The sequence below is a fragment of the Typopeltis vanoorti genome, chromosome 1 (genome assembly GCF_054136105.1).
Source record: "Typopeltis vanoorti isolate ZY-2024b chromosome 1, IOZ_Tvanoo_1.0, whole genome shotgun sequence".
NCBI classification, from domain to species: domain Eukaryota; kingdom Metazoa; phylum Arthropoda; class Arachnida; order Uropygi; family Thelyphonidae; genus Typopeltis; species Typopeltis vanoorti.
In genome coordinates this window covers 83812501-83835693 of record NC_143549.1, presented here as the reverse complement: position 1 = coordinate 83835693, position 23193 = coordinate 83812501, and the positions used below count along the sequence as shown (strand labels likewise).

The 23193-nt window shown below is 39.0% G+C and overlaps 1 protein-coding gene across 1 annotated transcript in view; it reads left to right on the top strand.

Annotated features, from left to right (window-relative positions):
- LOC150110163 (muscle calcium channel subunit alpha-1-like) overlaps positions 1–23193 on the top strand; it is a 1246847-nt gene that overhangs the window by 379406 nt on the left and 844248 nt on the right. Inside the window, exon 17 of the mRNA XM_090391329.1 lies at positions 12686–12903. Within this exon, the coding sequence (XP_090247455.1) occupies positions 12686–12903 (218 nt within the window). The remainder of the gene's footprint in view (positions 1–12685; positions 12904–23193) is intronic.

The window sequence follows — 23193 nt, the reverse complement described above, 5'->3', positions numbered from 1 at the left end:
GAAACATTTTCGTAAGTATGATAAGAATTACTTGAAATGTGGAATTTCATGGACGAGAAATGAAGAGGAACCTATTCCAAATTTTGTTCTATTAAAAATAAATCATATATTTTGTTTACGTGAACATATAAATTCAAATAAAATAGACATTTACAATGAAATATACTTTATGTATTTATCATTTGATAAGGGGGGGGGTACTTGTTAATAAGTACGAGTACGTTAGTACGAGGTGTGATAGTAGAGGATTTGACAAAATCGTACCGACCTGGTGCGACCATAAAGGATGTAACTGAGTCTATTAGAAAGCAAAAGGAAAGGGTGAAAGAAATGATTGTTGTGGCAGGTACGAATGATTTGAAAGGAGATAAAATGGAAATGATAGAAGACCTGAATGAATTGTTTGAGGTAGCAAAAGAAAAGAGTGAGAGAGTTAGAATGATTAGTCTTTTGCCACGGTATGACAGTGAAATGTTTAAAAGGAGGGCCATAATTGCGAATGACCTTATTGCGTGGGTTATGTATGATGCGTGGTGCGGAATTTGTGGACGTGTGGAGTGAGTTGAATGGGCGAAAGGATCTATGTAACATGGATGGCTTGCATTTGAATGGTTATGGTGTAAGAAGACTTGAGAAAGTGTTGCTGAATATGGTGGATGTGCAAATTCAGGGAAACTAGATTTATTAAGGAGGGGGGGAGTAGATATACAGTGCTTAGGGAGGCAGTTGAATGTAAGAATGAATATAATATGCCCGAGCAAATAAGGACAACAAACCAGACTGGGATAGTTAATATAAGGCATCAAGGTAGGGTTGGGGCTAATGGGGGTCTTAAATTCATGTACACTAATACTAGGAGTATTAGGAACAAGAAGGAAGAGTTTTTGGCCATGGTTGGCACTTCCAGACCACAGGTTATTGGTATTAGTGAAACATGGCTGACTGTAGATGATATAGCTAGTGGGATTGACTGTGATGGGTATAGTGTGTTCAGGAATGACAGGGAGAATAAAAGGGGGGAAGGAGTATTGTTGATGATAGCTGATGAGCTGCAGCCAAGGAGAATAGAAGTTGAATTGCAGGATAGAGAAAAGAGCACATTTGAGGCCATTTGGTGTGAGATTGTGGCTAGCAGAACTAGATATACAATTGGGTGCTGCTATAGACCAGGTGATGGAAAAGATGGTGGTGACAGTATGCACAAGCAAATAGAAGAAATGGGTGGAAGGAGGGTGATTATTATGGGAGATTTCAACTATGGTTGCATTGATTGGAGTGAGGAGAGGACACATGGGAGGAAGGAATTGGATTTTATGCAGTTATTAAGGGATAACTATCTGCGACAGCATGTAATGGAAAATACTAGGGGTCAGAGAGTGCTTGACCTAGTAATTACATCTGAGGATTTGGCTGTAACAAATATGACCACATTGCCACCAATCGGTGAGAGAGTGATCATAGGGTCTTGACTTGGGAGGTGGCTAGAGGTGTAGAATTTTCAATTAAGACAGGATACATGTGGAATTATCTGGTTGGAAAGTATGACAAGCTTAGGAGTTTGATTGGTTTAGTGCCATGGCATGTACAACTGCAAGGAAAAGAAGTCGATAGTGCATGGGAGGTAGTTAAGAAGTGTTTGCATGAAGCAATGGCTGACTGTATACCTAGAGTCCGAATAATAAACCAAGTAGGAGTTAAATGGATGAATAACACCATTAAGCTTGAGCTGCAAAAAAAGAAACAACTATGCAGGGAATTTAAGGAGAAAGGTGACCGGCAGGCACATGAACGGTATAAAGCGCAGACCAGAAGGGTAACGAGTGTGGTAAAAAAAGCAAAAAAGGATTACGAAAGAACATTGGCCATGCAGGCTAAAGAGAATCCTAAACAGTTTTTTAGATATGTAGCAAGTAAACGGAAAAATGGACATGGTAGAATGATTTTAAAGAATGCCGATGGTAGGGAGGTGACTGAATCAGTTGATATAGTTGAGTTACTGAGTGAGCACTTTGCAAGAATATATCATCCAGGTGGTGACATTGCAGAAACGAATGTACCAGTATATTATACAGGAATTGTGGTGAATGAAGTGGAGGTGAGTAGTCTATTGCTTAACCTCAATGTCAATATATCTGTGGGATTGGATGGTATACCAGCTCGTGTTGTACGAGAAGCAGCTAAAGAATTGTCAGTACCATTGACCATTTTGTTTAATTTGAGTCTTGGGTCTGGGTTAGTCCCGAGGGGGTGGAAAGAGGGGAAAATAGTTCCACTGCATAAAGGTGGTTCCAAAGACTGCTGTTGTAAATTACCGACCGATTAGCATATCAGGAATCATTGTCAAGGTCTTAGAGAAATTAGTCAAGAAAAGAATACAGGATTGGATAGATGAAAATGGGATATTGTATGGGGGCAACATGGTTTTGTGAAGGGTAGATCATGCCTCAGTAACTTGCTCACGTTTTATAACACAGTGATGGCTGAACTGGATCGGGGTAATGGGTTTACAGTAATACTACTGGACCTTGCCAAGGCTTTTGATAGGATACCACATAGAATCCTAATCAGTAAACTGGAGCAGATGGGGATAGATATATGGTTGGTGAGATGGATAGGAGGGTGGTTGAAGAAGAGATATCAGAGAGTGGTTTATTCAGGAGTGGAGTCTAAAAGACGGCTTGTGACTAGTGGAGTGCCACAGGGCTCTGTTCTTGGACCACTGCTTTTCAGTTTATTCATCAATGATATAGGAAAGGATTTGAGAGGAAGTTTTCACTTGTTTGCTGATGATGCAAAGTTGGGTAGAGCAATTATGAGTGCACAGGATGTTAAAATTTTACAGGATGATTTGGATAGTTTGGAGGACTGGGCTAGGAAAAATGGATGTCAATTTAATGTGCCAAAGTGTAAAGTTATGCACTTTGGGGTGAAAAGAATAGCAGCAGTATATCGCATTGGTGGAACCATACTCCAGGAGATTGATGAGGCCAGGGATTTGGGAGTGTTGGTGGATAGGGAATTGAAGTTTAGGGGGCACATTGCAAAAGTGATTAAAATAGCTCACCAAATTACTTGGCTTCTGAAAAATACTTTAACATGTAGAGACAAACAAGTTGTTGTTCCACTGTATCGAGCCTTGATAAGACCCCATCTGGACTACTGTGCCCTGTTATGGGCAGCAGGGTTTCTTCGTGATGGGGAGGAAGTGGAGAAGATCCAGAGACGAGTGACCAAGATCTGTGGAATGAACCTTATGAGAATAGGTTGAAGAGTAGTGGGTTGCAGAAATTAGTTGATAGGCAGAAAAGGGGTGATATGATTGAGACATTCAAGTTACTGAAGAGTTTCCATAAGATTAGTTCAGAATATATTTTTGAAAATATGACTGGTGGTGGGAGGACTAGTGGCCATGAATGGAAGCTGGGCAAGAGCATGGGTGACAGCGGGTGTTAGAGCTAGGTTTTTTACTTGGAGAGTAGTGAATGAGTGTAATAAGCTTCCAGAGTCTGTTGTGGGTGCTACGACCGTGAATGAGTTCAAGGCAAGGTATAATAGACACTGTGTGAATGTCGAATAGTTATTCTTGATATGATGTTAGGGCCTCTCTCGATGAGTCTGTCGACTCCTTGGAGTTGCCCGGAACAATAATAATAATAATAATGAAAATTTAAGAAGTGGTATATGCAGATATCTGAAGTTTGAGAAACACTGCTCTAGGTGGATGGTTGCTGATCTGCCTGTCTGTTCAAAGTACACCAGCTTACAGGAACAGGGTACTTTATAAACTCCAGGCACTCAGAGAGGAGGAAGATGATCTTTTGTAGAACGGATAAGGGTAGCAAGTTCGCTGTGGGGCTTAAATTTTGTGTGTAGGTTGTACTTTTTTAAAATCTTGGCTATTTTTTCTGATGTGCCATGGATCTAGGGTATGGTGATGGCTCCCTCCTCTCTCAGTGCCTGGAGTTTATAAAGTATCTGTTCCTGTAAGCTGGCGTACTTTGGACAGACAGGCAGATCAGCAACCATCTGCCTAGAGGAACACAAGTCATACATCTGCAACCACAACTATGGTCAGTCAGGCCTGGCTGACCATGTCTTGGATACATCCCCACAGGATCTCTTGGAAGAAAACCACTACGCAGCACCACAGCAAATTAAAAAAAGAGAGACTATTTTTAGAATCTGCAACAGCTCTCAGATTCTAATACAACCATCCCATAGAGCGCACTCCACCTAGATAGTACTTTAGTCACCCACGTGGTTGACTTAGTATTGTGTGGTATTTGTGTACATGTTACATTGATTTTTTTATCAGTGCCCATGACCATGTTGTTTAATCTGAGTCTCGGATCTGGTTTAGTCCTGAAGGTCTGGAAAGAGGGGAAAATAGTTCCACTGCATAAAGCAGGATAAAGACTACTGTTGCAAATTACCAACAGATCAGCAAATCAGGAGTCGTTGTCAAAATCTTGGAGAAAGTAGTCAAGGGAAAAATACAGGAATGGATTGATGAAAATGAGATACTGTATGAGGGACAGCATGGCTTTGTGAAGGGTAGATCATGCCTCAGTAACTTGCTCAAGTTTTATAACACAGTGACGGCTGAATTGGATAAGGGTAATGGGTTTACAGTGATTCTGCGGGACCTGGCCAAGGCATATGACAAGATACCACGTGGAATTTTAATCCGTAAACTACAACATATGGGAATGGATATAGGGTTGGTGAGATGGATAGGTGGGTGGTTGATGGAGAGACATCAGAGAGTAGTTTATTCAGGAGTAGAGTCCAAAAGACAGCCTTTGACTAGTGGTGTGCTGCAGGGTTCTGTTCGTGGACCACTGCTGTTTAATTTGTCCATTAACGATATAGGGAAGGATCTAAGAGAAACAGTTCATTTGTTTGCTGATGATGCAAAGTTGGGTAGGGCAATAGTGAATGCAGAAGATGTCAAAATCTTGCAGGACGACTTGGATAGATTGGAGTTCTGGGCTAAGGAGAATGGATGTCAATTTAATGTGACAAAATGTAAGGGTATGCATTTTGGGGTGAAAAGATTAGCAGCAGTATACCACATTGGTGGAACTGGACTCCAGGAGATTGATGAAGAAAGGGACTTGGGAGTGTTGGTGGATAGGGAGATGAAGTTTAGGCAGCACATTGCAAAAGTGGCTAAATCAGCTCATCAACTCACTTGGTTGTTGAAAAATACTTTGACGAGTAGAGACAAGCAAGTTATTGTACTCTGTACCGAGCCTTGATAAGACCTCATCTCGACTACTGTGCCCAGATTTTGTCACTTAGGTTTCTTCTTGATGGGGAGAAGGTGGAGAGGATCCAGAGGCAAGTGACCAAGATGATAGCAGGTCTATGGAATGAACCTTATGAGAACAGGTTGAAGATTTGTGTGTTGCAGAAATTGGTTGATAGGCAGAAAAGGGGAGATATGATTGAGATATTCAAATTGCTGAAGGGTTTCTGTAGGATTAATTCAGAGGATATTTTTGAGATCAGGACTGGTGGTGGTGGTGGGAGAACTAGGGGACACCTATGGTAGCTGGGCAAGAGTGTGATTAGCAAGGGTGTTAGAGCTGGGTTCATTACTTTCAGAGTGGTAAATGAGTGGAATAAGCTGTCAGAGTCTATTGTGGGTGCTATGACGGTGAGTGAGTTCAAGGCAAGGTATGAAAGATTCTATGAGAATGTCATATAGTTGTGTGTACATGATGTTTAGGACCTCCCTCGATGAGTCTAAGGACTCCCTGGAGTCACCTGTAATTATAATAATTGTCTTGTGTCAGTACTAGCCTGTGGAAACAGTTTTACTGCTGTTTCCTTGTATAGGTAATGGCACCCTAGCTGAATAATTATGTCATTAAGACCTTGCCAAAGAAGTCACCACCTGCATCACATATAAGAAAATGGAGGGACAGAAATCAGAGATCTTGGTTTAGAGACAAAACGTTACAATAGGTATTTCATGCCTCCAGTAAGCAGGATGGTGGTGTTTCAGACGGGAAAAAAAGCAGTCTACCTGAAACCATCTACAACCTAAAGGTCTAATTTACATTACTTAAATTAAGGGGATATTAAATCCCACATACTTTTAAAACCGGATAAGAAACTCAAAGATTGGAATCAGAGAGTTTCTTGCCGAATATAGTAAATTATAAAGTGTCGGCGACACTAGCATTAGCCAATGCAAGTGATCCTAGTACGTAGTGCAATACCGGGCAACTCGTTGCAAAGGTGGAGGAAGTTCAGATCGCTATTCTTAGGTATTTTCCATAATGTAAAAACACATTTCCTAGGAAATGTATGCTGTTATTACATTATGGAGGGCGGTCACTACCCAGACCGGTTTCAGCCTTTATTGAGGCTTCATCAGTGAGTAGCTAGACAATAACAGCATACATTTCCTAGGAAATGTGTTTTTACATTATGGAAAATACCTAAGAATAGCGATCTGAACTTCCCCCACCTTTGCAACGAGTTGCCCGGTATTGTACTACGTACTAGGATCACTTGCATTGGCTAATGCTAGTGTCGCCGATACTTTATAGTTTACTATATTCGGCAAGAAAATCTCTGATTCCAATCTTTGAGTTTCTTATTCGGTTTTAAAACTATGCGGGATTTAATATCCCCTTAATTTAAGTAATGTTTTCATTGCCGAAATGAAGCTTATTAGCTCTTTATACTTGAGTCTAATATACATTTCCTCCAACTTCAGAAGGTATACTTTTAAGGGGCAATACTTGGCTTGGCAGAGCCCCATTTGTGAAACAGTCTATACCACTGAAGTTGGTATTGACTTTGCTGGACAAGCTTAATATTCTGGAACAGTAGTTCATTTTTTGGCATGTCATTAATTCTTTACACCCTTTAGAGCATTTTCCTTTAATTTAATATCCAATTTGATAATCCTCTCCAATCTGTACTCATACCAATTCTACTGATTAATCTGGTATTTGCAAAATTTTGAATACAGTTAGTACATTTTTTTAGAATTTCCAATCACAAAATTATAAATCTAGAACACACTACATTTATCTTGTATGTGGCAAATTTATGATTTATGGCAGTTGTATGGTTGAATACAAATGTTTGGCCACTTTGAATTTTTTAATTGCATCCCTGTGAAGATCATTTACTTATTATTATTATTATTTGACCTCCAGGGAGTCAAATCACTCATCGAGGGAGGACTTGACAACTCCATCTCCATCATTCATTCACCAACTGATCACAACTACACCAATGCCATCTACTGCTGACCACCACTTGTATTTCTACAGACAATCACAAACATCCATGCCCATGGAGGGATTCGAACCTGCAGCCTTTTTGGCTGGAGAGCGGGTATGCTATCCACTCAGCCAACCAGGCCGGGAAACAGCCTACAAAGGCTGCTCTCATATGATTCGAAACCTAAGTTTTCATGAAATAACTCATGAAATAATTATATTGACATTATTTAAATTAAGGGGATATTAAATCCCCCATTGTTTTAAAACCGAATAAGAAACTCAAAGATCGGAATCAGAGAGTTTCATGCTGAATATAGTAACTCTAAACGTATCAGTGACTACTAGTGTAAGCTAAAGCACATAGTAAACTAGGGCAACTCGTTGCAAAGGTGGGGAAAGTTCTGAGCGCTATTCCTAGTATTTTCCATAATGTAAAACCCATCTATTAGGAGATGTATGATGTTATACATTATGGTGGGTGGTCACTACCCAGACCAGTTTCGATCTGGGTAGTGTTCTGTGATCTGGGTTGTACTACGTACTTGAACTACATGCTTTAGCTTATGCTAGTAGTCGCCGATACATTTATAGTTACTATATTCGGCATAAAACTCTTTGATTCCGATCTTTGAGTCTCTTATTCGGTTTTAAAACAATGTGGGATTTAATATCCCCTTAATTTAAATAATTTTTTACATCACTGAAATGAAGCCTATTGGCTCTTTACTTTAAATTATTAGGAATCTAAGCTAGATAGAACATATAGCCTGTGGGTAGTATTCTTTGTGCACTGTTTAAATAATAGTGTCAGCTGCAACTCAGTTTGCAATGGCTTATCACCAAGTGCATCCCTATTTAAGGACTACATTTTGCACAGCATAGTATGGAATTTTGTGCTATGCAGTACTTTTGGCATGTATGCATCCTGTCAATAGAAATGTGTCAGGTGAGAGATTGGGGAGTGCATGTCTGCAGAGAATGTGAAGAACTTTGTGATTCACAAATTAGCATAATGGACTTCAGTAGTGTTATGTGAGCAAGAGTAGAGAATATGAAAGAAGAGATCAGATGACTGAAAACAACAATAGGAGAACCAGTGAAAGAGGAAAGGTGGGGCAGTGCAGGAACAAGGGATGGAGAGATGATGGGTGGCAGGTAAGTAGGGAACAAGGAGAGAAGGTGTTAAAAGAGAAAGAGTGAGGAATGCAGGTGAGCAAAGAAGAAACAGAGTGGTAAGAAGTGTGATGTATGGAGATTCGATGATTTATGATGTATAAGATAGAATGCCAGAGGAATGTTTGCTTGGAGGGATGGCACTTTTGGCATGTATGCATCCTGTCAATAGAATTATGTCAGGTGAGAGATTGGGGAGTGCATGTCTGCGGGGAATGTGAAGAACTTTGTGATTCAGAAATTAGCATAATGAACTTCAGTAGTGTTATGTAAGCAAGTGTAGAGAAATATGAAAGAAGAGATCAAGTGACTGGAAACAACAATAGGAGAACCAGTGAAAGAGGAAATGAGAGGAAAGGTGGGGCAGTGCAGGATCAAGGGACAGAGAGATGATGGGTGGCAGGTAAGTGGGGAACAAGGAGAGAAGGTGTTAAAAGAGAAAGCGTGAGGAATGCAGGTGAGCAAGGAATAAACAGAGTGGTAAGAAGTGTGATGTATGGAGATTCAATCATTCATGATGTACTAGATAGAATGCCAGAGGAATGTTTGCTTGAAGGGATGGCAAGAGATCTTAGGTTTATTCTTGAGGTTGTATGAAAGAAGACTGAGCTAGGGGAAAATAGTGAGTGTGTGTTGCCCAGATGTGATAATACAAAGCTGCAGAGAAGAGCATCGATAATGAATAGTATAATAGCCAGAATTTGTTGAAAGAGAGGCTTGGATTATGTGGATGCTTGGGGGGGGGCATTTGAGGCCAGAAAGGAACTGTGTGCCAAAGACAGCTGCATTTGAATGAGGAAGGATGTAGGCATCTGAAGAGAATGTTGTTCTCTGAGCAAGTCAGTGTGTTGATGCAGGGAAACAGGTATTATCAGGGTAGATGGTAGCATGGGTGGCCTCTTGTGGGAATTGTCACTTGGGAGATGGGAATAGATCATGTAATGCTGAATCAAGTGGAGTCTGGAGAGGATAATAATAGGTATAGAAACAGTGACAATGCCCTGATTCTTTATACTAATGCCAGGAATGAAAGAGATGAATATTGGTGGTGCTGATAGCATCTGCCTGTCCAAAGATTATTGGAATCTCTGAGACATGGTTGACAGAAGATGATATACTGACAGGAATAAAAGGAGCAGGGTATAGCATTTTTTGACAGGATAGGAAGGGCAAACATGGTAGTGGAGTATTGCTTGTGATGAGTTATGTCCTCTCAGAGTGGAAGATTTGGAGGACAATGGCACTAATGGTTTTAAAAGCATGTGGTATGAGGTAGAGCTGGGCAGGACAGGATATTTAGTGGGGTGTTGCTAAAAGCCAGGGAGTATAGAGGATGAAGAGCAGGAGATATTTATGCAGTTGAGCTTGGCAAGTAAAAAAAGAGTGAGATATCATAAGTGCTTGGGAACTTGTGAAGGAATATTTATTAGCAGCAATAGCATGTTGTATATCATGAGTGAGTGAAGAAGAGAACACAATTTGGTGGAAAGTGGATGATAAAATAATATTAAATGGGAACTGCAGGTAAAAAATAAGTTATGGAAGAGATATAAGGAAGAGGAGTGGAGAGCAGATGCCTAAGGCTAGGAAAGTGATTGGTATGGTAAGGAAGGCAAAACTAGAATATGAGAAGAGATTGGCCATGAGAAAAAAAGAAAAATCCTAATGAATTCTTTCGTTATGTGACCAGTACAAGGAGAAATGATTGTGGAAGAATGCCAGTTGGATAAAAATAGGATTAGAGGACCTGATGCAAAGTGCATCAGTCACTTTATTGGATGAATTTCATCCTGTAGAAGTAAGTCTTAATACTAGAGGGATAGGGTAGATTTGAGGTTTAGAAGTGCAAGAATAGTGTGTTCTAAATGCTAAGTACTCTGGATGTCAATAAAGCTGTGGAATGGATGGGATTTCAAAACAGGTTTTGAGAGAATGAAAGAACTGACAGCTCCATTGATCTGGATTTTCAATGAAGGTCTTCTTCTTCCTTTTTCTCTCTTTTACCTTGCGGGGTCGAGGATTTTCTATTCATTTAACTGCAACTGTACATGAGAATAAGGTGGTTAGCCCTATCCCTGTAGAAGCATTGAGTTCTCAAGACCAGTTTGCCTGTTTGCAGGATGAAAAACCCCAGATAAACTGGGGAGAAAAACCCTGCGGTCCACACCCAAGACTGGATAACTTGGCTATGTCTGAGAAAGATCCTAAGCTTATCACATCAGCAACAGAAATCGAACCCAGTGCACTCCTTTCCCAGGCATATGGTTGTGAAGTGCATAGCCACTCAGCTAACTCTGTGGACTTCAGTGAAAGTCTGGCCATGAAAATAATGCCCAAGGAGTGGAAGGAGGGTAAGATAGTGGCCATTGCATAAGTGTGGCAGCAAACTGGAAGCGTCAAACTATGGGAGCAGTTTATATTTCATCAGTAGTTGTTACAATTTTGGAGAAATTGGTAAGGGATCATTTACAGCATTAAGCAGCTGAGGGTAATGTTGTCTATGAGAGTCAGCATGGATTTGTTAAGGGACGCTCTTGTTTTAGTAATATGATTGCCTTTTATAATAAAGTAACAAGAGTAGTTGATAAGAGATATGCATGTTTGCCTTCTTTTTTTTTTTTTATTTCGCAAAGTCATTTGACAGTGTACCACATTATAAGCTGATATTAAGTTGCAGCACATTGGTTAAGATGTCAGTTTAGTGAACTGGGTTTGGGATTGGCTATCTGATGGGTATCAGAGAGTTGTGTATGAGAGAGCAGTATCATGGAAGCAGCTGATGTTTACAGGTGGGGTCCTACAGTACTGAGTACTGTAGGTCCTACAGTACTGAGACCTATATTGTTTAACCTTTAGACCAATGACATTGTCAATGGATTGCAGGGGGATATTCAGTTGTTTTCAGATGTGAAGCTGGGAAGAGTTATTAGCAATAGTTCAGATGTAGTCCTGCAAGAGGATTTGTATGACTAGACAGATGAACAAATGAATGGGGATATCAGTATAATTCAGCTAAACGAACTCTTGCAGTTTGGGAAGCTACATACTCTGAAGAAATTGTACTGGAGGAAGTGGGGAAGGCAAAGGATCTGGTGGTGGTGGTGGGGAGGGTGATGATTGATAATAGAAATTTTGAACATATTGCAAAGATGGTGACAGTAACTCAGAGGATGGCCGAAATACTACGAATGATGCTGACCTGCAGAGATGAGAATTGCCATTCTATTGTATAAAACCCTGATCAGACCACACCTGGATTATTGTGCTCAGATTTGGTTTCCAGAATTTGAAGGGGATAAATTAACTGTGGAATGAGTGCAGAGGCGAATAACAAAGATGATATCAGGATTGTATAATGTAAGTTATGAGGATAGGCTGAGGGAATGTGGTCTGCAGAGTTTTAAAAATAGGTGACATGATATGATTTAGACTTTTAAATTGTTGAGAGGTAGTTACAGGGTTGACAATAGGGAGTGCTTTCATATGGTGAAATAGGGGAAAAGGAGCAAGCACAAAGAGCCATCCTTGGAAGTTGTGAGAAAGAGGGTAAGGAGTGGGGGTTCATTGCATAGATGGTTGTTGAACCATGGAAAGCATTCTTGAGAGAGTGGTGAGAGCACGAACAGTCAATCTGTTCAATGAGTGGTATGATAGACTTTATGTTCTAGGGTGGGCCTCACACGATGAGTCTTGTGAAATGACCATATGGATATAAAATATCAAAAACATAAGCTTTGTATCCATTTTATTTTGATAATATTCAAATGTTACATTAACTGCAATGGACATTTGCCTTCATGTAATTATTGACGTGTTAGCAAATCACAGCTGGTTTGTTGGTTGACCCTTAAGTAAGCTGGTAGCTGCATTTGTACATTGCATACACTTGGATAGATAGTGTATGATGGTTTGGACTACTGCATGTATTTAATTTTTAATAATTTGGATTTTACCTTTATACATTTGTTTTAAACACTAAATTGGAGTGATTTAATTAGGGCATAATTCCAAATTAAAAACTGTGAAGGTAGGTGAATTGATCAAAGTTAGAAATGTAGAAATACATCCCAAGCATAATTGTTAAGACTGTTTCATGTAACATATGTCCTTGTATGCCCTGGCAAGTTTATTTTTTACTTGTTTTGAGTAATTTTTCTTCACAAGAAAGTAATAAAAATTTCTCATTATATTACTGGATATAAGGAAGGATATAAATGCAAACTATATATAATAGCGTTTTTTTTTTTTTTTTTTTTTTTTAGGAGGAAGGTGAGGGAGAGGGTGAAGCTAATGAAGGAGGTGAAGAAACTAAAGAAGATGAGAATGGCGAAAAGCAAGATGAAGATGAAAATATTGAAAATGGTGAAGAAGTGGAAGAAATTAAAAAGAGAAGGAGGAAAGTAAGAAAAAGCATTTGTGAATTGGAAGAATCAGTAAATCTGGGTGCAATTGATGCAAGTCACATGAATCACATTGTAGGGTATGTAGCAATGTTGTGTAATTTATCTTATAAATTTTGCTATTTTAAAACAAAATCCTAAACCTAATGATTTAAATGAAAAAAACAACATTATTTTTAAATTTTGATATCATAAAATAACATTCAAGATGTGATCATTTATTATTATTATACAAATACCTCCTGGAGGGAGGCAATAGTAAGATGTATTCTAACAGGAAGTATGATAAAATCTTCCAAGAATGACCTCTTGTCTCTATTCCCTTCTCTCCTTCAACCTTGAAAAATATCCTGGGTATCTATTTGATAAGCACCCCTTAAAAATTATGTCTCAATCATATCCACTCCTCTTCCACCTATTGACTAGCATCTGTAATTTACATTTTCTTAACCTGTCTTCATAGTCAGTATTCCACAATCCCAATATTGCTTTTGTGATTTGCCTTTGAACTTTTTCCAGAGCTTGCTTCTCACTTAGGAATGTAGGTGACCAAATCGTTGTGCAGTAGTCCAGATGTCTAAGCAAAGAATGTACAGCAGAATGACCACTTATTTATCTCTATTTGTCAGTGTTCTTCTTAGTATACTGCCATTTCTTTGTGCTGTTTTTATTATTTTTGCAATATGTTCCTTGAACTTCAAATCTTTATCTGCCAATATCCCAAGATCACATGCTTCCTCTACCTGCTGTATTACATCTCCAATATAATACACGGCTTTACTTTTTTGAGATCCAAAGCAAAACCTTACATTTACTGGTGTTAAATTGATATCCCCACCTGTCTGTCCACATAGCCACTTTATTCAAATCGCTCTGAAGCACCAGTACATCTCCATCATTCCTAATAACTTTTCCCAGCTAAATATCAGTTTGCAGACCACTCGCAATATCATTAACAAACATATTGAACAGCAGTGGCCCTAGAACAGAACCTTGTGGGACTCCACTGTTAACTCTCCTCCTGAGAGACATGGCACCTCTATACACCACCATTTGATATCGATTAGAAAGCCAGTTGGTTATCCAATCAACCAACTGATTTTCTATTCCCATCTGTAACTTATATAAGTTTTTATACGGTAGTCTGTCAAATGCCTTTGCAAAATCCAGCAGCATTGCCGTATATGAATCAACCCCAATCCAGAACTGTAGTCACATTATTATAAAATCTAAGTAAATTAATATAAGAAGACCTCCTTTTAACAAACTCATGTTGACCTCTATATACAGAATATGTGATTTCAGGTATATATATATATACAAATCCTCCTTAATCTTATATCATGTATTTTTAAAGCCTGAGGCGTACATCAAACAAACATAACATCTAACATTATTTTTGAACACTATATCCTTAAGTACTGGTGGATGGGGGAAAAAAAAAGAGATGTATTGTCACTTACTCCATTAATCAAACTTTGTGCATGTCCACTTGATGCCTTTGAATTGTCTGACATCTCAGTAATCCTATTTGCATGATCAATCTGATTTTGGTGCACTCGGTATCTTTGATGCTACCACCATATAAAATAGCATCACTCGATTTGGAGATCCCCTTCTGTTTTCTATTTAAGTTTCTCTTTTCCATTACCTTCCTTCCCTTCTTGTTAGAACTGCACTGTAGATCTGCTAACGAAATTGATACCAGAATCTGTGGATGATCATGTATTGATAATTTTCCCCCTACATTTGCATAAAGATCCCTTAGAGTTATCTTTAGACAATAAGGCCCAGACAACTTCTTTCGACTCGGAAGACACTACCTGAAATTCTCCACCACCAAACATGGACTCCTCCACGACCTCAGCATCCAGCATACCAGAAGACAACTAAGTAGCAGAAGTCACATCGCGAGCATCTTCTTCAGCATGTCATGAGTCATTTCATTCGCGTGTCGAAATTCGATCACACTCCTCCATGTTCCCAGCATCTACCAAGGCAGTAGGCAACAAAGTAGCATCTTCTTCAACATGTAGTGATTCCAGTTCATTCACGTGCAATAAAATTTGATCATCCTTACAACTTTTAAAGCTGCATATCCTGTATCTTTCATAATTACAATAGGATGCTTTCATAGGTTTTTCACAAACAGAATTTGAAACAAGGGACTACATGCTGGAAGCATTCTTTTATGAGCTTTTAAACTTAATCCTTCAACTGAAATGACATCTCTCCCACCAGTTGGAGAGAGTGACCATATGGTTTTGACTTGGAAAATGAATAGACATGCAGGAGTATCAAAGAGATGGGAACTTATGTGGAATTATAAAACAGATGATTATAATAGTCTTAGATGTCAACTTCGGGAAGTTTCATGGAGGGAGGAATTGGAAGGCCGGGATATCATTAGTGTGTGGGAAATTGCAAAAGAATATTTGTTAGCTGCAATGGTAAGTTATATACCACGAGTGAAGAAGAGGACACAATTTGGAATAAAGTGGATGACAAACAATATTAAACAGGAATTGCGTGCGAAAAGGAGGCTATGGAAGAGATATAAGGAGACAGGTGAAGAGAAGAGGCATGAAGAATATAAGACACAGGCCAGAAGAGTGATTAGTGTGGTAAGGAAGGCGAAACTGGAATATGAGGATATTGGCGCTAAGATCCAAAGAAAATCCTAGGGAATTTTTTAGCTATGTGGCCAGTAGGAGGAGAAATGACTGTGGAAGAATGATATTATGGGATAAAATTGGGAATAGAGTGACTGATGCAGAGGACATAGTGGAATTGTTCAATGACCACTTTATTGGAGTATTTCATCCTGGAGGAGTCAGTTTTAATGCTAGAGGGATAGGACAGGTTCAAGGTTAAGAGGTACAGGAGGTGAGTGTGTTTCAGATACTGAGTACTCTGAATGTCAGTAAAGCTTTGGAACTGGATGGTTTTTCACCACGAGTTTTGAGAGAATGTGCTAGGGAACTGACAGTGCCTTTAACCTGGCTTTTCAATGAAAGTCTGGCTGCGGGAAAGATGCCCAGGGAATGGAAGGAAGGTAAGATAGTGCCATTGCATAAGGGTGGTAACAGACTGGAAGTGTCTATTATAGGCCTGTTTGTGTGTCATCAGTAGTTAGTAATATCTTGGAGAAAGCAGTGAGGGACTGTATAAAACAATGGGCAGATGAGGGTAATGTTATCTGTGAGAGTTAACATGGATTTGTGAAGTGGGGGGGGGGGCTCTTGTTTTAGCAATATGTTAGCCTTTTATAATAAAGTTACAAGAACATTAGATGAGGGAAAAGCATATACTGCAATTTTCTTAGACAGTGAAGGCATTTGACAGGGAGCCACATGATAAGCTAATATTTAAGTTGCAGCACATGGGTCAGGATGTCAGATTGGTCAACTGGATTTAGGATTGGCTGTCTGATAGGTATCAGAGAGTTGTGTATGGTGGAGCAGTTTCAAGGAGGCAGAAGGTTACAAGTGGAGTCCCACAGGGCTCAATACTAGGACCTATATTGTTTAACCTTTATATCAATGACATTGCCAGTGGATTGCAAGGGGATATTCAGTTGTTTGCAGATGATGCGAAGCTGGGAAGGATTATTAGTAATAGTGCAGATGTGGTAGCCCTGCAAGAGGATTTGAATAAGCTAGATAGATGGGCAAATCAATGGGGGGTGTCGGTTTAATGCAGCAAAATGTAAGGTCTTGAGGTTTGGGAAACATCGATGGGATGCTGCATACTCTATGGGAGGAGTTATACTGGAGGAAGTAGGGGAGACAAGAGATCTGGGATTGATGATTGATAGAAACCTGAAGTTTAGGGGACATATTGCAAAGGTGGTGAAGGTAACATAGAGGATTGCTGCAATAATGAGAAGGACAATGACCTGCAAAGAGAAAACAGTTATCATTCTGTTGTATAAGTCTCTGATCAGTCCACACTTAGATTATTGTTCTCATATTTGGTCCCCAGGATTTGAAGGGGATAAATTAACTGTGGAAAGGGTACAAAGATAGTGTCAGGACTGTACAATGTTAGTTATGAGGATCGGCTGAGGTAGTGTGGACTACAGAGTTTGGTGGATAGAAACAGGATAGGTGATATAATTGAGACTTTTAAACTGTTGAGAGGTGGTTACAGGGTTGACACTGGGGAGTTCTTTCACTTGGTTGAACAGCGGGAAGGAGTGATGAAAAGAGGCCATCCCTGGAAGTTACGAAAAGAAAATGTGAGCAAGAGGGTGAGGAGTAGTTTCTTTGCATGGAGGGTGGTTGAACCGTGGAATGCATTGCCTGATGGAGTGGTGAGAACGAGAACGGTCAATGAGTTTAAGGAGTGGTACGATAGACTTTGTGTTTCTTGGGGGAGGGGTGATCTCCCCTTGATGAGTCTTGACAGACTTTATGTTCTTAGGAAAGACCTCCCACGTCGAGTCTTTTGACTCCATGGAGGCTTGAATAAGAATAATAACATGCTAAAGTTACATCAGCAAGCAAATCACTAGAAAGCAAGCACTTATAAACGTTGGACAAAGTGACCTGATGATCACTTCAAAAGCAACTTTTTCTACATTTTCATATCTTCTCATAAAAAGTAACTTATAATGTAGTTAAACTATTATGCACATCCATTAAATAAATGTACAAAATGAGAGAGAGAGAGAGATACAAGGTTAGGCTAAACAACTTATAAATCTGATACTATACCAAATACAAAAAAATACAATCCAAGAATACCCAACACAAATTTACACACATAATTTCAAAGAAGCATCTAACTGGGTAGTACACTCTATAAAATAGCATTTCTCTATAACATTTTGTGATTTAAAAGGAAATGCACTAAAATTAGCCTACACATGCTTCCACAATAGCAAGATTAGGCTTAATAATAACTATTCTATACTTTCCAATCTGATATTATACTAAATACAACTAATTACATGAAATACAGAAATACCCACACGAAAAATGCACACATGCTTAACTTTAAAGCAGCATCTTATTAAGAATTATACCTTATAAAAGAACATCCTTTCAGTCTTTCCATGATTCCCCTTTTTTTTTTATTTTTAGCGTATGATGTACAGGTCTCAGGATGATACATACATATTATATAAAACAGCATAAAAACAATTGTAAAAATCATATTAAAAGGGGTACACTAGGTTGAAATGATTAAACATCAAAATTAAGAATCAGGAGTAAGAGCTTAATCCTTAAATCCCGGATCCATTCCAGGGATTCTGTGGGCAGTTTAAAAATGTTCTCTTTAGAACCTGAGAATGAGTAGATAGAGCACTCAAGCACATTGTGATTGATAGTCTGGATCCCTCTTCCGCATTCATAGTTTGGAGTTTCGGACCAGCTCCATTTATGCAAGAGATGCTTACATCTCCCATGTCCTATTCTGATCCAGTTTAAAGTGGTTCAGACATGTCTAGGGAGATTGAAGCCCTCCAGACGAGATGTCAGATTTGAAATGGGAATTTGTAGATTGGAGGTACGTTGAAACCAATACTCTCCCCATGACTCACATAGGTCAAAGTTCTGGTCGTTTTTATTGCACTCCTCCAAGCAGGGTGCCTGGATTTCTGTCTTTCTGAAGTATGGAAGGAAATGTCTTGGTGGATAGGCAAGGAACTGTTTCCAATTATTTTTGTCCATAATTTGCTTAAGGTTTGGGTCTTGCGGAGTGAGGGAGGGACTATATTACTGAGAGTTGGGAGCCAGTAGCAGATCTTAAAGCTCTAGAGATTATCCTCATAGTTTGATTCAGCTGGACATCGACTAAAGAAGCATGTGCGCTGTTCAGCCACACAGGAGCACAATATTCTGCTGTAGAATAGACTAAAGACAGTGTGGTAGTATGCAGTGTGTTGGCATCAGCACCCCAAGAAGTACCAGCAAGTTTATGCATTATTACGAGTTTTTAATGATTCCCCCTAAAGTGATTACCCTAAAGTTCCATGATTCCTCTTGGGTAGGCCACTCTACAGACTCGACTCTACTCCAAGGCAGAAGCCAAAGTTTCCAGAATTAAAATTCCCCCCAGGCTTTGAAATTTGCCCACTCACTTAAAGTTGAGAAAAAGTCAAGTTGTTTCCAGCCAGGGGGCATGGGTTGCATTGCCTTTCCAACATGCTGTAGTCAAATGTCTCCATACTGTGTTTCTGTTCTGTGTCTATAGCTTCTGCAATTGTTGCTCTTCCTTCTGGTGCAAAGTGATGTGGTCTTTATTTTGCTGAGTCAGTGGTGGTACAGGAATGTGATGTCTCCATAGCAGGTAATCCTTCACTGATAGCTGCAGGTGAGGAGTCTAGCAAGCACAGTTGACCTAAAAGGTGGCCATTACAAAGTTGAAGATAGTTGAATTCATGTGCATTCAACTATCTTCAACTTTGATGCCATGATTCCTTTCTCGTCAACTGTGCTTGCTAGACTCCTCACCTGCAGCTATCACCAGTGAAGGATTACCTGCCATGGAGACATCATATTCCTGTACCACCACTGACTCAGCAAAATAGTAGTCTTTGTCTGCAAACTGCAGACAAAGACTACTATTAGTTGCAATAGATGGCATTATGTGTAGATGTTAGATTGTGGCATAGTATGTAAATAGCAGCATTCTCTGTTGGAGGCACTATTAAGTAAGAATGAACACAAGAGAGGGTGCCGCCTCCAACAGAGAATGCTGCTATCTACATACTATGCCACAATCGAACATCTACACATAACGCCATGTACCGCCACTAATACTATGCAGATAGTATTCATGTCAACGTTTGTATTTACTTTTGTGAAGTTAAGATGGATTTCTTTCAACTGATTCTTGATTGGAATCTGTAACATGGCTAGCATGGTTTGACTGCTAGTAATGATAGAATCAGATGTAATTTTTGTGTACAGGAAACCTCTTGTTAGCTGCTTTATCATGACAAGTGAATTTGCAAACTGCAGGAACATTTGGGGGGAGCTTGACTGAGTGAAGTTTTTGTTTTGGTGGCCAGATAAGGAAGGAATGTTAAATTTTTATGTGGTCTAATATTGGGAAAGTGGTTTTATTCATATAAAACTTCAGCCACCTTTTCCTAAGTACCAGAATATTCATCTCTCCCTTCCTTCCTTCCTTAGGAAGGAAAGTGGAGATGAATATTCTGTTGATACAGTAGTAACCATTTGCTAAAAAGGTGTTGTGCTATGCATGTGGATTACTTTGTGGAGGTGCAAAAATTATTATTACTATGAGAGAAAATTATTACTATGAAACTGACTCATTATTAAAAGCCATACTCAACTCTAGCAGCAATATTTTTCATATTCTATTTCAATGATTTGCTGACTTCATGATCATGACACACTGGCAAAGTACTCCACTCAGCAATTTTTCATGCAAAAATTGTATTCCTCATTCCTTTATTTACCAAACTCTTTTTTACAATTTGAAGAGATAAGCCATTTTGCTTTGCCCCCCCCCATCTCAATTATATATAATCATCTGTTAATATGGTGACCATCCATTAACCTTCAATTTTATTTCCTCATCTTTTCTCCATAACTAATATTTGTAGTTATTCTAGATATTCTCCAGAAATTCCTGATTACAATATTAACAGGTGATTAAATGTGCACATAAATAGTCCAGGAGGCACTCTAAAGGACTTTCCAATCACACAGCTACCTCTTACTATTCTTCTTTTCAGAGATATAATGTAATCTATAGTCCTAGCAACACTTGCAATGTACCCTCTGAACTACAGGTCTTCATTAGCCATCACCTCTTGTTCGCGAAACTCATACACCTTCTGGAGTACATTTTACCATACCTGACGGTAGTAGATCTATGGAATGAACTTTATGATGACAAGTTAAAGATTTGTGGGTTACAGAAATTGGTTGACAGGCAAAAAAGAGGTGATATGATTAAGACATACAAATTACTGAAGGGTTTTTATAAGATTAATACAGAGAAAATTTTTAAGAATGGTCTTGTAGTGGGAGAACTAAGAGCCAGGAAACTGAGCAAGAGTGTAGATGTAAGGACTAGATTTTTTGCTTGGAGAATAATGAATGAGTGGAATAGGTTGCCAGAGTGTTGTGGGTGCCATGATTGTGAATTATTTTAAAGCAACATATGATAGTTACTACACGAATGTTGGATAGTGCTTAGCTTGGTGTTTAGGGCTTCCCTTGATGAGTCTAAGGACTCATGGAGTAGCCCATAATAATAATACATTTCTGTGCTCCAAAATAAAGAAAACACCTTGCACTTATTTTAATTATCACACAGTATTCTCCCTCCCACTAATCAGGTGTATATAATACCTAATCAGGTATAGGATACCTGATTAGTGTGAAGGGGAGAGAAATCAACGTCCACAGAAGCTGAGCAATACCTGTTGCTAGTAATGGTATAAAGACCCAGCACTAACCATTTTGCACAATATCTGTCATACTTCACTTCAAACTAGTATACCAACAAGGAACCCTCAACAACCTGTTCCACTCTCCAAGTAGAAAATCTAGTCTTTACACCATTACTAGCCACACTCTTTCTCAGCTTCTCAGCCAATTTCTCTCCCCTCCCACCAATCAGTTACAGAAAAACGTCTTTTGCATCGGTCTTGTAAAAACATGTAACTAACTTGAATGTCTCTATCACATCGCCCTTTTTTTGACTATCAACTAAATTTTGATACCACAAATTTTTGACCTATCCTCATAAGAAGCATTCTATAGACCAGCTACCATCTTTGTCACTTGTCACTGGATTCTTTGCTCCTCCTTCTCATCCCCAAGAAACCTTTTTGACCTATCATCATAAGAAGCATTCTATAGACCAACTACCATCTTTGTCACTTGTCTCTGGATTCTTTGCTCCTCCTTCTCATCCCCAAGCAACCAGGGTATCTGAACACTCATAGTAGTCCAGCAGTGCTTATCGAATCCTTATAAAGAGGTAAATAACCTTATCTCTGCTTGTCAGGATGTTCAATTAACCAGCAAGATCTATTTTAACCACTTCTTGCAACATGCCATCCAAACTTTGTCTTCCTATCCAACAACACCTAATACCACTACAACATTCCCTAAATTTCTAGCTTCACTGATAGAATACACAACTGATAATATTTTCATCCTGAAGTGCATAATGTTAAATTTTGCCACATTAAATCAATACCATTTTCCTTTGCCCATGCTGTATTTAAATTATCCTACAAGAACTCTTGTTCTACTGAATTTTGCATCATTCTCAAACAACGTTTCCACTCGGGTCATTTCACTTGTCATTAATGTACAAATTATTATATCAAAGGGATTTAAGTATAGAGCCCTATACACAGCTAGCCAAGTCCTTCTCATGGACTCTGCTCTTGAATAACTATTGTTCTCTGAAGCTGATGATGTGTATATTTTGACCGCATCACCAGCTTCATATCCATTCCCGTTTGATGCAATTTATGCAACATAATTCCATACAGAATTCTATCAAATTCCTTTGCAAAGTATTACATTACAAATAAGGTAATGTGTCCATTACCTTATTTGACTCAGCTGCTAGTCTATTAAAAAATAAGTTATTGAGGCATGACCTACACTTAAAGCAGTATCATTGTGCAGCCATTGCTTACCTTTTTCCAACTCATTTGTTGCATTTATCATAAAATGTAAGTTAGTGAGAAGCTGATCAGATGATAATTTGTTGCATCAATTTTGGAGCCTCCCTTAAGTAACAGAACTATTTTCCTCTCCATCCACTCCCTTGCAACACATCCAGAGCTAAAACTTAAACAGTCTACTTATAGGCAGTGCCAATCTCCTTCTAATATGTGAGCTGACATAATATCATCTAACCATTTATCATCTAACCACTTTATCATTTACCTCTGTTTCCAAATTAACCCCTGTTGAAAGTTTATTTTTCACTTGGTTAGAGTATAATAAATTTAGTTTAATCCTTTATCCAAGTGTGAGCAAACAAAGTTTGCGCCTGAAAGTATCTTCAGGACTGGGGCAAGGTGGTACAACACCAGGACAACTCGTTGCAAAGGTGGAGCAAGATACCAACACTCCTGTCTCAGTATCTCCTATAATGCAAAACACATCTCCTTTGCGGATATGTCTAATGTTATGCATTAAGGGAAGGGCCACTACCCAGACTAGTTTTGACCTTTATTGAGGTCTCTTCAGTGGGAGCCAGGCCCAAGCTGAGATACCAGGCAGAAGCATTTGCAGGTCATCTCTACCTATAGGAGTTGCCAAATGGTGTGCCACCCTTTTTTAATAAATTACTCTGGATTTAGAGAAAGATGTTGAAAGTTTATTTTTCACTTGGTTAGAGTATAATAAATTTAGTTT